Raw genomic sequence first — 15726 nt, forward strand, 5'->3', positions numbered from 1 at the left:
ATATATATATATATATATATATATATATATATATATATATATATATATATTAATATCAATAGTACATATTAATACGTTATGTATACTATAAAAAAGATCCATCGAAATAACTCGAGTTGAATTAAATAAATTCAATTTCAAAAGATTGTATATTACAGCAATCTAAAAGTCCCAATTCTTCAGAAAAATATTGGGGTACTATTTTAATCTTCGAAACAAAATAAGCTCGCGAAATTTAGTTTCACGACGTGATCTTAAAATAACCCGATACGTTATTGGTTGTATTTATCGCCTGATATTTTTCGATACTCTTTTGTAAGAATCTTCATCCACACATACATTACAAAAAAGATCTATCCAACAATTTTGTTTATGTGTGTGTTTATGTAGAATCGACATAAATAAACTCAATTATAAGGTTATACTTGATGAAATAACTACCTTGATTCTTTCAGCAATATTTTTGTGTTAGTTTAATTTTTTGTTTGTGTAAAACAAACTTGAAATTACAAGTTTAAGAGAATTATAAAAATTATTGTAATTTATTTATTTATTTATTTATTAACATATAAAGTATACCTATATTTTGCAAATTATTTTCTTAGTATATTTAGAAGTTATTATTAATGAAGAACAGAGAGATTTTTAAAATATTATAATCGCAAGAAATCAAAATAATTTCGAGTTTCTAGAAAGGTCATCACCGAGCTTTATAGTTAATGTGACAATTATAAAATTGACCCGGTCTAGTTGTGTATATATGTGTGTGTGTATGTGATCCAAAGAGGTATTCCATGTACTTTGTTTATTTATTTACTGTGAAAGGAATAGTAAAAGTAAAATCGCAGGTTATTTTTTTTGGAACATGTTTAAGTAAATATGTACCAGATGACATATTTTTTCGGTCATTCTAATGGTACCTCCCAATAAATATTTATTAATTGTTAAATATTTTTTTCTTAATGTACTAATCAGAATAAAATACATATTTTACGTGTGTAAAATCCTTCTTACTCCGAGTTATTAGCTAACTTGATTTGGTACCAAAACAAAATAGCTACGTTGCAGCATGTCTGTATTTTAGTTATTGCAAAAAAATACACAATTTACAGAATCATTGCGGACATAAAAATAAAGGAAAGTTGTCTCTATTATGTCTACACTGAGAGAAAAATTATATTAAAATCAACAAATATTTCCTTGATGGGTGCCATTAATATATTTACTTAAATCTATCCAGACAACATAATGTTTAAAATCGGGACATAAGACATCTTAAAGATAATCTTTAAGACGCCTTAAAGACATTTATACGTAAATCATTTGAAACACATCTTAAAGATGATCTTTAAGACATCTTATGTCTAAATTTTAGACATTATGTTGTCTGGGCTATATTCTCTTTATTTAAACCAAATATTGTTTATTTAAATTAGATAAACAATATTTGATATAAATAAAGAGAATGTAGATTTAAGTAAATATGTTAATGGCACCCATCAAGGAAATATTTGTTGATTTTAATATAATTTTTCTCTTAGTATATATAGTCAATTGCAACAATTAGTTGTTTGAGAAGTTGTAACGTCGAAATTCTAAAAAAGTGTACCAATCGCCCTTGTTTCTCCCTTTAATTTTTTTGTCTGATTTACTTGAATTCCAGTTATATTTCCAGAAATATAAATTCTTGTATTATTCAATTAGATTATCTATTAATAGTTGAAAGAATATCTATATCACGCGCGTACACACATACACACACACACACACACATGCATGTAACTATCTAGTTGCGTTTATATGTTACTACGCTTCAGTTTCGTTAATCTTTTACCATTGACTAAATCTTGCAGTTCACATTGCTACGTCTAATTGTTGATCTGACTTGGTTTTTCTTTAATTTAGCTCAATTGCAGTTTGTGTAAGAAAATTTACATAGTCCTGAGACTTTTATCTTTCTCAGTTTTTCTTATTAAAAGCTCTTGTGTTTTAACGTATTAATTCGCTATACATAAACTATATATATTTCAGGACCGAAGCAGTTCAACTTCCGAGGTCACAATTATTTCTATAGCGGACACGTGTCGGCTCACGCCAATCAGAAGGTGGACTGGCTGGACGCCAGGAACATTTGCAGAGAGTATTGCATGGACCTCATCTCGATAGAAACTCAAGAAGAGAACAACATGATCTTCAGGCTCATCCAGCAGAGTGAGTAGCTGTCTCGCGCGATACCCCGGCTCTCACGAAACTCTCACCGGGGAATAACGCATCCTTCCACCGTGAATCATCTTTATTGTCGCAACTGCGAGTACGAGACCAGTGCACGATCGGAGGACGAAGTCGGCCGGAGTCGACCGCGTTCACGTTCATGAATAAAGAACAGTGTGCTTGACATCGTGCTTGCAGTTGCGATAATCCTCGCGAATAAAGAAAAAAACACATTGGCAAAATCATTTTTATTCAGAACGCGAGATCTCGTAAACGCGTACATAGGGTGTCCCAAACTCTCCTCCGCAATTTTTGTGGGAACGGATTGAGGTGAACATAAAAGTCCTGTACCGTTTTGCGATATTCGCAATAAATTTCGAAATAGTAATTAACCCTTTAAGTCATAGTGTATATAGTCATATATGATATACCTTCTTTAGAACAGTTTTTACGAATTTAAACTAATTTATAGAGATTTATTTTCAATGTGGATTCATTATGAAGCTTAGATGTTCTCCTAATAGAATCATCTGCATAGAACATTAAATTTTACAAATTTAATTATTCATAAATAAATTGATGTAAAAAAAGTTTTTTTTTTAAAGAAATTCATTTGCTAAAAATATTACAAAGTAAACCAATGGAAAAAATGGTTTGGTTGATGCCTTTTAAGATGATGACACAACCTCAAAAATTTCAAAATTCAAGATGGTGAACTCAATATGGCAAGCTGAAATACCAACAATCGGGATAAGTTATATTTCTTTCTGTAAATGAGTAAAGTTGAATCTATGAATAGCTTGAACTTCAAAAAAGTGATTTTGAATTCATGATCAGCAACGCCAAAAACCCTCGGATATCAATTTTCACGGAAATCAAGGGAGTTTTAAAATTGTCGTCCGCCATATTGAATCCGCCATCTTGAATTTTCAAAAACTGACTTCAAATTTGTAATTAGTGACTCCTAAATCCTCCAGATATTGATTAAACAAAGAAAAAGTTTGTGCAGAAAAATTCGTGACTTGAAGAGTTAAGAATTGGTTAAAAAAGGATTAAAAAGGGTTTAAAATTGGTGAATGATCACGCGTGATATGATAAATGAGCTGCAGTGGTGCCGTCTGCTGTTATATACATCAGATCAAACTGAACAAAAAAGTCCTCTATCATTTTGCAAATAACCATAGATTTTTAGGTATTAATTAAAGTTATTAATTAAAGTTATTAATTAAAGAAGATTTGTGCATTAACGTATACGATTATGTTACAATTTTCCTTCATTAATAACTGAAAATCTACCTAATTATTTTCAAAATAATTTTTTGTTCAATTTGTCTTAATATACAAGCACACAATAACATCGGCACTATAATTCTGCCATATCACGCGTGATCATTCACCAATCTTTTTACTTCATAGCTCAATTATTATTTCGAATATCGCAAAACAGTGAAGAATTTTTACCTCAATCTGTTTCCATAAGAATTGCAGAGAATAAATAATCTGAGACACCCTGTATATCGTCTCGCTGAATTCATCGACTTGTCGTTGGCGCCATTGTAACTGTTGTAATGTCGTATAGTCGGTGAAAGAAAGGTTGCGACACTTTCACCTTGATGAATTTCATCAGGACGCATCATCTGATGTTCAATGGGACAAGTTGTTTTTTAGTAACTCTCGAAAGATACATTTTTCTACTAGATATACTCGATACGTTCTGAAATTCATCGAGGTTAAAGTGGCAACTTTTTTCCCACTAATCGTAAATCTTTATACGGCTCATTCGGTATTCAATTACGAAAGAAACATTGGCCAGTGGGAGTTAAATTCGAAACGAATGTTGGCGTACTTTCAAGTTACCGGGCGGACAATAACTTTCAGATGAATTTACACGGGAAAAAATAGGTTGGTTGATTCAACAAGTCCGTAATTTGCTAAACAAACTGTAATGTTATGACTGAGTGAATTTACTTGTAAAGAAATTGTTGATAAAAACAATTATGCATTTGCTCATAAAGATCACAAATCCAATTTAAGATATTTTATTGTAGATTTTAGTTTACAGTAAATCATTTTGTTAGTATACCAACTTTTCTCTAGTATAACAGCAACACAGAATTAGTTATCTCAACAAATACCTTTTTTTAGAATATTATTCACATAGCACAAAAATATTACATCAGCATTAAACTTAAAAAGCTTTTAATTATGTTGCTAAAATTTAAAAACTTTTAATTATGTTGCTAAAGATAGTAGGGATGTTATTCTGAACTTATAATGTTACTTTCCGAGACTTTTAATAAACCTTTGCCAAGTTAATTTAAGGTTTGTGTTTAAATCAAAATATTACTTCAGTACCTATCAAAATATAAATACAGTACCATTTTCAACTAACGTTTCAATAGTATCAACGTACTGCTCTCCGACAGAGAAAATTACTACAACATTGTATTGCAAAAAATATAAAACATTTACTTTCCTGAGATATTACAGCAACGTCTTGATAATAATATTAATAACGTTTTGATAATAATAACATTGAATTTGATGTTATGTGGATATAAACTATATTTTTTATTAATGTTTTACTATCATCTTTGCTGTAACATTATATCTATCGTGCTATAACATTAAACTTCATTGGATACAACCAATAATTTTATGTAAAATTTTAGAAGTAAATTATTTTAACATAAAAACCTAGCTGTTTGTTACTGCTAAAGATCTGCTAAGCTAACGAAATTCAGTTGTAGTGCCAAGCCATTTTTTATACGAGGAAATGATTACATTGTAAAACTTTTACAGCATGATCACCTCCCAGATAATGCAAAATGTTGCATAAGACGTCTTTCATAAGATATCTAAACGACATCTTTTAGACATGTATGTTATCTGAGCTATTTCTATCGCTTGACTCATTCTTTATTACTCTTTCTCTTTTGTATTTAATTATTCAAATCACGTCGCCTTTCCTCCCGTTCATTGCAAGTAAAATTAATACTGTGAAAAGAACTCGGTCAAAAATTAAACGTGAACTTTTCTTTCTTACTTGTTAAGACGTTACAACTAACTAGGCAAGACGTTACAACTAACTAGGTAGTAATATTGTCGTAATATGATTGATAATAATGCACGTGTCAATTATCTTGATTTACGCATTACAATGTACGCGCGTGTGGCCGCTACGAAATCGCATAATTAGTACAAATTGATGTACGAGTCCCGTGTGGGCGAAATGTCTTCTTCCAGCTGTACTCTACAGTAGTTTCCCTGATATCGGACAATTATTGAGTTACCCAATCTCTTATCTTGCGTATATAATGTATTACCGCGTTAGAATGTGACTCTTGTAAAGTGGAAAGCACTAAACATGGCACCGCTAAACATCGTTAGATATTTGCAGCAAATTTTAATGATTATAAGAAAGACCTGGAAGGAAATGCTTTGTCAATTAAGCTACTCAATCCATATGCTTCGATATCTATATGCTGTCTCTCTTTTTTTCTCTCTCTCCTTCTCCTTCTCTTTTTTCATTCAATTTACTACTAAATCAATTATGAAGAGAATGACTCATATGCAGCCTCACCTACGATTAATGACACTTGATTATCTATGAGACTACAAGATATACAAAAATCAATACGAAAAAATATCTAGATTTACTCAATCAACTTGTAAAATGTAGAGAAAACGTGAGAAAATATATCAGGCATGATAGACTAAACTGGCTGAACATCTTTAGCAACATAGTTAAAAGTTTTTTAAGTTCAATGTTGATGTAATATTTTTGTGCAATGTAGGTAATATTCTAAAAAAAGGTATTAGGTGTACAACTTTGCTTCCGCCGTTTTTCTATAGATGGCTTTAGCGGTAAGTGGTCGAAATAAATAGATTATAGACGTCATACAATAAACTTGGGCATCTGTCAACATAACCCCATAGAACCATTAGTCGATTTGTGTCAGCATCATAAAGTTATTCTCGTTTGAAAATGTCAGTTTACGAGCCAAATTCTCGTCATTTGCGGGAGGTTTTAATTTTCTGCTTCAATATGAAGAAATCTGCGGCTGAGGCTCATCGAATGCTCTCAAATACTTATGGTGAGGCCGCTATTAGTGAAAGAACGTGTCGTGAGTGGTTTCAACGCTTCAAGAACGGTGATTTTGACGTCAAAGACCGGCATAGCGGTGGAAGAGAGAAGGTTTTTGAAGATGCAGAATTGGAGGCATTACTTGATCAAGACTCGTGTCAAAATCAAGAAAAATGGCACGATCATTGACTCAACAAGCCATTTTAAAACGCCTCAAAGCCACTGGAATGATTCAGAAGCAAGGAAATTGGGTGACGTACGAATTGAAGCCGAGAGATGTTGAACGGCGTTTGTTTGCTTGTGAACAGCTGCTTGAAAGGCAAAGACGGAAGGGATTTCTGCATCGCATTGTGACTGGGGACGAAAAATGGGTTCATTACGATAACCCCAAGCGCAGAAAATCATGGGGAGTTCCCGGCCATGCTTCCACGTCGACGGCCAAACCGAATATTCACGGCTCCAAGGTCATGCTCTGTGGAACCAGCTCGGCGTAGTGTATTATGAGCTGTTAAAACCGACTGAAATAATCACAGGCGATCGGTATCGAACGCAATTGATGCGTTTGAGCCGAGCATTGAAAGACAAACGGCCGCAATACAACGAGAGACACGATAAAATGATTTTGCAGCATGACAATGTTGCGCATGTCCCCATGTTGCGAAAGTGGTCAAGACATACTTGGAAACGTTGAAATGGGAAGTCCTATCCCACCCGTATTCTCCAGACGTTGCTCCCTCTGACTATCACTCGTTTCGATCAATGGCATACGGCCTGGCTGACCAGCACTTCCGGTCTTATGAAGAAGTAAAAAATTGGATCGATTCGTGGATCGCCTCAAAAGATGACCAGTTTTTTCGACGCGGGATTCATAAGCTGCCCGAAAGATGGGAGAAAGTAGTGGCCAGCGATGGACAATACTTTGAATCATAAATGTATAACCAGTTTTTTACAATAAAGCCTCGACATTTGGAAAAAAAACGGCGGAAGCAAAGTTGTACACCTAATATATATGTAAGATTTATATGTGCCAGGAATGTGAAGAGAGTGTAGCGTGACCGTCTCAATGCATATCTAACTTAACGTTCTGGCGATTATGTTATCGACATTTTTGGAGTTTGTCATCCACTCTGTAGCATCCCTCAAACATCGAAATTTTTTGTATAAATCCCGTAACGCTAACGTTATTTTTACATATAATGAGTCACGAGTCCATGGGTTTATTTTTTGATCGTAGGACCGACTTGAGTGATCCTTTTGACACCGCATGTCCTACACTGTTAAATCCGTAGTGTCAAATTATACTCAATTTGAGTTATTTTTAACCATTCCTATAAGTCGCCACTGCTCCTACTAAATATGTCGTTAATTTAACTAATGTAATGGAGTTAAATAATTTAATTTAAGAAATTATTAAATTTAAGAAATTATTAAATTTGACTAAAATTTATTTTTTATTATACGTGCATACGTTAATGTAACCTTTGTTTTAGTAAAAAATGACTTAATATTGTGTTTTAAATGGGTTTATTAGATATGGTTGTTTTTTTAAACACATGTTTTGTATTAAAATAGTAAATTTTGACACACATGATAGTTAAAAATAATAACTAAATATTATTTAACTCAAGAAATTGGTTTAAATTTGACCCTCCAATATTTAACAGTATATGTGACGATGACGACAGCACGATCTCGGTTAGAAAGTTACAGCACAATGCACAGCATCGCGACGTAGCCGTCGGTAGCGGCTCATTAATATCGACACCGACAATTCACCGCGGCAACTTTCATTTGCGCGCGAAATAATCATTCGGCAATTTCGAAATCATCCTGCCTGAGCCACGGTACATTACTTCGTCTACGATTTGGATGATTAACGACGCCTCTCTCTTCTTCGCGAAGAAGAGTCCTTCAGCCGCCTTCGTTTCCTCCGCGTCTCCTGGAGACCTTTTGACTGCAGCGCGACGCTCTTAAGTGCACTCGAGGAACTGTTAACCGAAGGGTCTTACTCGGAACTTATCCAGTTTTACGACACCTTTACCGCTCCTGCTCCTCCAACGGTCCTCTTTTTAACATTTTGCAAAGAGTCGTAAACGTAGACGACGTGTAAGACGTGACGAAAAGTTGTCGATGTATCTCGTCGCGATGCGTACACTGAGAAAAAACGGTCGAGTCGACAGAATCGGCGATTACCTCCTCGTTTAAGAGGATACTGAAGTCGATCACGAACTCGAACAACGTCGATAACGCAGGAACAATCATCACTAATACAATCACGCTATTCTTTTCGAATTTCTTATACATACAGAATTTATATAACTAGAACATTACAGGCGTGCGCTATTTAGTATCTTTATTATTATAATAATCTTTTAAATTACCTTATAAAATTACCTTATTCTTACCCTTATTTTTGCCTAAATAATATGTTTCTCTCTTTATCTGCCCTTTCTTTTTTCTCTTTCTACTCTTCTATTCTCTATTCTTCTATTTTTATAATTTATATCTCTTCTGTATTCTTTTCTTCATGAGCTAACCAACACGATGACAGTTATTTACCTGATAATTTGACAGGCGCAAACGACATGAAGTAAGCCGCAGCTCACATGAAGTGAGCTAAGCGAGAGAACCAATCAGCATCGCGAAAAAGCGGCAATAATTAAATCTCTTACATGCCTTTTCTTAGAGTGGAATGTATATAGCTTTGTTTTACCATATTCAGCAGAAAACCTAATCACGCATGTGTAGGAATGTTTCTGCAAACTTTTTGGACATTCTAAGCTTCTAAAGTCAGATGTGGCAATGTTCTTCAGAATTTTTTTGTTTGAAGCATCCACACTTTCGGTACATACAAACTGCGGAACTTTTAGGTTAGGCAAGTATTACACTAATTGAGATTTTATACTTGAAATTTCTTTTTCGTTTTCGTCACATATTGAGCAATGTTTAATTTATTTTTGGACGTACTTTTATTGTGTAAAAGCATTTGTAATTATACTGTACGTCCAATACGATGTGAATTTTACAGAAAAATATCAATGTTCTGTCGGTAAAGTTTTCAGCTTCAGTATCCCTTTAAGGGAAAAATGTATCCATTAAATAAATTGTACGTTGGCCCAGCAATACGCGTTGCTTACACAACACTGTATGTCTCAAACAAGTTTTAACCCATTAGCGCCTAAATATGCTGAAATTTTACGTTGATGTGAGCCATTTATTTTATTACGGAAATGAGGTCTGTTGTTTATAAAGAATACCATTTCTACCAATTTCGATGTAGCTCTATTGAATAGCATTGAGAAAATTTAAAAAGGCGCAATTTATGCAAAAATTTTTGCAAAATAAAATTAAAAAACGCATGTTTTTAGAGTTAATTTTTCCTTCTTCCGCTATTTTTTATATAAAAACATGTTAGTATCATTCAGGAAAGTGTCTAAAACGTGTTCCCGACACATTAAGTTAAAAAATATGCCATAGGTATTTTTTTCAACAAACATGGCGGTACCAAAATGACGGTTGATTTGAAGCGTTTAATTTGAATTTTTGTTTATATTTGGTTATCGAAATTGTTTTAAGGTCGACACTACTACAAAATTACATAGTAATTTATATAGTAATTTACATAATAATTATATAGTAAAACAATTTCGACTATCAAATATAAATGAAAATTCGAATTAAACATTTCAAATTGATCGCTATTTTGGTATCGCCATGTTTGTTGAAAAAAATACCCATGGTATATTTTTTAAGTTAAAATGTCGAAAACATGTTTTAGACACTTTCTCGAGCAAAACACGTTTTTATGGAGAAAATAGCGAAAGAAGAAAAAATTAGCCCCAAAGACATACGTTTTTGTATTTTATTTTATAAACATTTTGCATAAATTGCGATTTTTTTTTTAATTTTCTCAAAGCTGTTCGATAGAGCGACATCTAAATTGGTAGTAATGATACTCCTTATAAACAACAGACCTCATTTCCGTAAATGTAAATAAGTAAGTAAGTAAATGACTCAAATAAACATAAAATTTCAGCACATTTGGGCGTTGATGAGTTAAAGACGTTCAAAACACATTTAAAAAAGTAGGGCATCTTTGGAAAGTTTTTAATACATTTCTGGGACACGCCTGTTATGTGAGTTGTGTTGATGTAATTGCTGATCAAAGCTTATCCATTTAATTAATTGATAATTCTTTGTAGCAAATATATAATTTAATATTAGAGGCTTTAGCGGTATAGGGAAATACATCTTAAGTATATACTTAAAAAAAACAATATGTCACCTTTAGCTGAATTCTCGTATATATAACTTCAAAAAGACTTTTCTAAAACCAAAAGAAAAATATATTAAGCACAATATTATTTCTCTTCATTAGAATAGAAATACTATTCTTAGTATTTCCACAATTAGGGTTATCCGAGTATTTTAGTCATTACACAAATATTTGTTATACAAGTACAAATATTTCTCAAAATTGTCCGAATGTTTATTCAGTTGTTTATTCTTTTTTAATCATTCTTTTTTTTTTATTTATTCTTCATTCTTTCCCGCTCTCTCTTATTCTATCTTTCTCCTCCTCTTTCGCCTACTCTCTCTCTCTCTCTCTCTCTCTCTCTCTCTGCAAAAATATTTCTGTGCAAAAATATTAAGATAAACTCAGCAAAGTTTCTTAGAAAATAAAATTACACAAAATAGCACTTTACAACTATAATTCTTTTTTTGGCTGTTAGAATATTTTCTATTTAATTTAAAAAAAAGAATCCTCTTGAGACAAGAGGACTTGTGTCTGACACAAGAGGATTTTGTTAAAAGTTTGATTATATTTTTTTGAGTATACTAAAACTGGATATATTCAAATATCTAATTGTTCACTCCCATTATTATTTTTTCTTATATATTTTTTGTCATTTATTTGCTTCCAACTGAACCAAAAGAAAACGCAGCTCCAACCTCGAAAACCAAATCTAGCAACTATACAATTTGTTCAACCGAGCACAAGTGTTTATCCAGACATATTTTGTTCCTAAAAGCAAGTCTCTCTCGTAACTTTTCGATTCCGTATTTTTTTCCCCCAGTGTTGTTCCTTGCCCCAAGACGCAATTTTGGGAAATTTGATCAAAATTAAAAAGCTACCTCGATTGCTTCGTTTGACGAGTAATCACTCGATGCGCCGTTTCGACACGTCGAGTTGACGCAAATTAATTTGAGGACGGATTAATCGATGCTCCGGACAAGTGAAACCTCGATGTCAATCGTGTGGTTGCACGCGAACCGAAAATTGATAACTCGGTAACCGTGAATCAACGCGAATACGCAAACAGACGGATCTGTCAGATCTCGCTGTCGCTTTAATCGTAATTATCGCACGCGATAGTGACGAGCCGCTCGTCGCGAGAGCGACACACGTCACGACGAAGAGGCCGGGCTACGGAGGCGAGCTGGACGAGCGCAACCGCAGTTTTCAAGGTAAATGCGGGGGTCTCGAAGTGGGTTGAGGCTGGAGAGTCTCATCTTTTTATATCACGGCGTCGCGCGCTGCAATGGATCTTTTTGCACGGGCGAAAGTAAGATGACTCTTCTGCGAGTCGATTTTGCTTGGAAACTCTGCCGAGTCGGTGTCAATTCGGGTTATCTGGTTTTTTTAGTTTTTACACAAGTACTCGAGTATTTCTCTGGAGTTGCTTGTTCTTATCGTTATCTTTTCTTATTTATTTTTTCTCTCTCTCTCTCTCTCTCTCTCTCTCTCGCTCTCTCGCTTACTCTCTCGCTCGCTCATTCTCTGCAAAAGTAAAGGTAAAGGTAAAGTTAAGGTAAAGTCAGCAAAGAAATAAATAAGATGTTTTACGAAATTTTTTATCAAAATACGTAAAAATAAAATGTAAAGTATTCACTTTTTGTTGACTTACCCATACAGGTTGTTCGGTAACTCACAGAGAAACCGTAATGTATGTACAGGTAAATTAGGTCAAACGGAATAAAAAATTTCTACATCATTTTGTGAACAACCATGTAAAATTCTAAGTTATTAAGGCTCCTGACATTCTTTATCTCTTTTTAATAACGTTAGAAGCGAGAAAATGCATGCTAAAAATTCTCGCGAAATACATTGAAATAAATATATATATCCATAAAGCAATACTTGCAATCAATTAAACAAATTTGTAAGATATTTCGTGCACTCTCCTTTTGTTCTAACAAGCAATAAATTATTGTAAATTAATCTGAATAGAAATAGACGAAGTAATAGATTAAGAAGATGAATTGTATGTCACGTTAATTTATGACAAATTATTGATTGTTAAAGCAAAAGGAAAGTGCATGGAATATCTTACAAATTTGTTTAATCGATTGCAAGTGTTACTTTATGAATATATATTTTTATTTTAACGTATTTTGCAAGAATTTTTAGCATGCATTTTCTCGCTTCTGATGTCATTAAAAAGTGATAAACAATGCGAGAGGCCAGGAGCCTTAATAAAAGAAGATTCGTGAATGATCACGCGCTATATGAGCTGTGATGGCGACGTCTGCAGCAATATAACAATATAATTAAAACTCTCTTAGACTGCAAAATCAAGTATATGGAATGTTTCAGCCTCTTAACTTCCTAGCATACTAGTCGCAAGTAGATCGCAGTCTGTAGTCGTGATTAGATTATACACATGGTACAATAACTCAATGTACCTATTAGTCTACTTTTCCAACTAGTCTTTTTAGCTAATCAATTTAAATGTTCGCGGTGGAAGTAACAATTTAACTGTACCTCCTAACTAAGTTTCAACAAATGTATGAGATAGTAAGCTATTTGAAGCAAGAGTCTTCAGCTAATGCCAAAAGAAGCAAAATGTAAATAGGGTTGTGAGAAACAAGAAACTTACGTCTGTCTTAAGAAAATAAAATAACTGTAGCAGCCTTTATTTCGTCAAGAATCATTTCTTACCATAAAAAGTGCTTTTTCTCGAGAGAAAGTCTTACTCGTCTTTCCCTAAAAATTTATCCGGAGAAATGACAATAGTGTCGGTGAGCGACAAGGTTTTCTCATGCGGAATCTATCTTCTTCTTCCACAGACGACGTGCCGTACATCTGGACGTCCGGACGTCTCTGCGACTTCAAGGGCTGCGAGAACCGACGTGACCTCGAGCCCAAGTCCCTCTACGGCTGGTTCTGGTCGGCGAATCGCGAGAAGATGGCGCCTACAAATCAGTCGCCGAACGGCTGGGGCTTCAACCCGTGGTCGCAGACCGGCCACAAGAAGGTCAGACAGCCGGACAATGCCGAGTACGACATCAACGGCACCAACGAGTCCTGCATGTCCGTCCTGAACAATGTCTACAACGACGGCATCGCCTGGCACGACGTCGCGTGCTACCACGAGAAGCCGTTTGTCTGCGAGGACTCCGAGGAGCTGCTGAACTATGTCGCCAACACCAACCGCGGTATCCGCCTTTAATGCGATCGCGGTCAGCCTTGACTCGCGCTGATCACGATCGTCCATCAGCGTCACATCAGCACCCACTCCTTCCCTCCTTTCCTCCCCCGACTCTCTGTCTTTCTCTCCTCTCTCTCTCTCTCCATCTTTCCCTCTCTAGACTTACCAACGCGGAGCCGACGAGACACGTGCCAATGGGGGCATGCGATTTCCACGTGGTGATCGTGTCATCCTTGGTCCTCGGGTGATCGGTCCTTCCCCAAGATCGCATTGGACGTTACATAGGATTCGCGAGCGCCATTGCAATAGAATTGTAATTTCTAGCACAAAAATTGTGAAATAATGTATCTTACGATGAAGTAAATTTTAGGTAATTGCCATTGAATCTGTTGATTGTCGTTATTGTTTATTCACATTATTGTTTTTTCATACTTTTAAATGAATTTCCTAAATTTTATAAATTCTCCGTTTAGGCGGCTTCTTCTACCCAAGAATGAAGTTTTCATGCGATAAAAGAGAGGAAATGAGAGAAAGAAAAAATAATTTTAATTTGTTTAATATGATTATCAAAGAATTCTATGGGAATTCTAGCGATTCTACGGGAAGACAGGTGCGTTATTGGTGGTTCGATTACTCGATGTTTGATAATGAACAACTTCAGAAACGTTTTCCAAACAAAATACGAAAATATATAGCTTAAAGTGAATCGTGCGAACGATTATGTCGTACAATGATTATGCTCATTGCGTTCATTGCGTTATTCGACGATTTCAACCTAAAGTATCATATAAAAGTAATCATATTTATTTGTATTAGCAAAGTTTATGGTACAAGAGAATTTTGAACTGACTGAACAAGAGTAATCAAACGTGCCTCGTCGCTGCGCTCCACCTGCAATCGAAGAAACTCCGCAATAATTTTTGTATCTCGTTTAATTTGTAATCGCAATATCCGCTGAAGAGTAATTAATTGTGTACATGTATTTATTGATAGGCATTTGGCTGGAGGTCTCTGTACATTTATGAATAAAACGTTAATCTTACATAAACTGAAGATTCTTTAATCGATATCACATCCCCTGTGTTTTATTCGCTTTAAAACACGTAATTTCTATAACATAAAATAGTTTCTTAAATTTACGTTATTCATTATAAACAAATTTTACACAAAGTCTGCTTTGTAGCGAGTTTTCTTAGCGAGTGATTCTTAGTGAGATCAGATATACACGGAGAAAAATAATTTGCTGGCCCAGCAAATTTTCTGCTGATCTAGCAAAATCTTTTCGTTATTATATGGGCAGCAAAAAAACTTGCTAAGAGTACTAATTACTATTTACTGGATAAAATTTGCTGAATCTATAAATTATTTTGCTGTAAGAACCATGATAGATTTATATATAGAGAGAACGATTTATTGAATCAAATAAATTTTTCTTTTGGAATCCAAACAAATTATTTGGTTGACACAATAAAAATATTTCTTTGGAACTAAGCCGCAAATATTTTTGTTGCTTCGAACAAAATTTTGTTAGATCAGTCAAAAAATTCGTTTAAACTATTTTAAAAAAGTATTTATTTGATTCAACCACATCGTTTTCTCTGTGTATAAGCAGTTGCAGTTTTGCTCCGATAGCAAATAAATCTGCTAAGGATACATTATTTTGCATCAATAGCAAATTAACGTAATTCTTAGAACAAATACACTCAACAAATTTTTTCTATCCTGGCAACGAAACTACTTCTACTCTGATAACGAATAATTAGTAAAATTATTTAATTAGTTAGTCAACTACATTTTTTTATGTCACTACGAATATGAAGTAGCAACGACGATTTTGCTAAAAAAGCAAAATTATTTTTCTCCGTGCATACATTAGAATATTACAGATCAAAAGATCTGTGTTACTATTGAGATATATGTTAGCTAAGATCCAATAAAAGAAAATAGGGAAGACCTAGATGGTCTATATTTCAGAATTTCGAAATTACAACTTCT

The 15726-nt window shown here is 34.1% G+C and overlaps 1 protein-coding gene across 1 annotated transcript in view; it reads left to right on the forward strand.

Annotated features, from left to right (window-relative positions):
- Positions 1 to 14779, forward strand: part of LOC116845669 — a 72288-nt gene extending 57509 nt beyond the window's left edge. The window contains exons 3-4 of the mRNA XM_032818666.1: positions 2032 to 2211; positions 13370 to 14779. Of these exons, the coding sequence (XP_032674557.1) occupies positions 2032 to 2211; positions 13370 to 13752 (563 nt within the window). The 3' untranslated portion in view covers positions 13753 to 14779. The remainder of the gene's footprint in view (positions 1 to 2031; positions 2212 to 13369) is intronic.
- The last annotated feature ends 947 nt before the right edge of the window (positions 14780 to 15726 follow it).

Source organism: Odontomachus brunneus, unplaced genomic scaffold, assembly GCF_010583005.1.
Source record: "Odontomachus brunneus isolate Ranch 3 - 2012 unplaced genomic scaffold, Obru_v1 Obru_scaffold_055, whole genome shotgun sequence".
NCBI lineage: Eukaryota > Metazoa > Arthropoda > Insecta > Hymenoptera > Formicidae > Odontomachus > Odontomachus brunneus.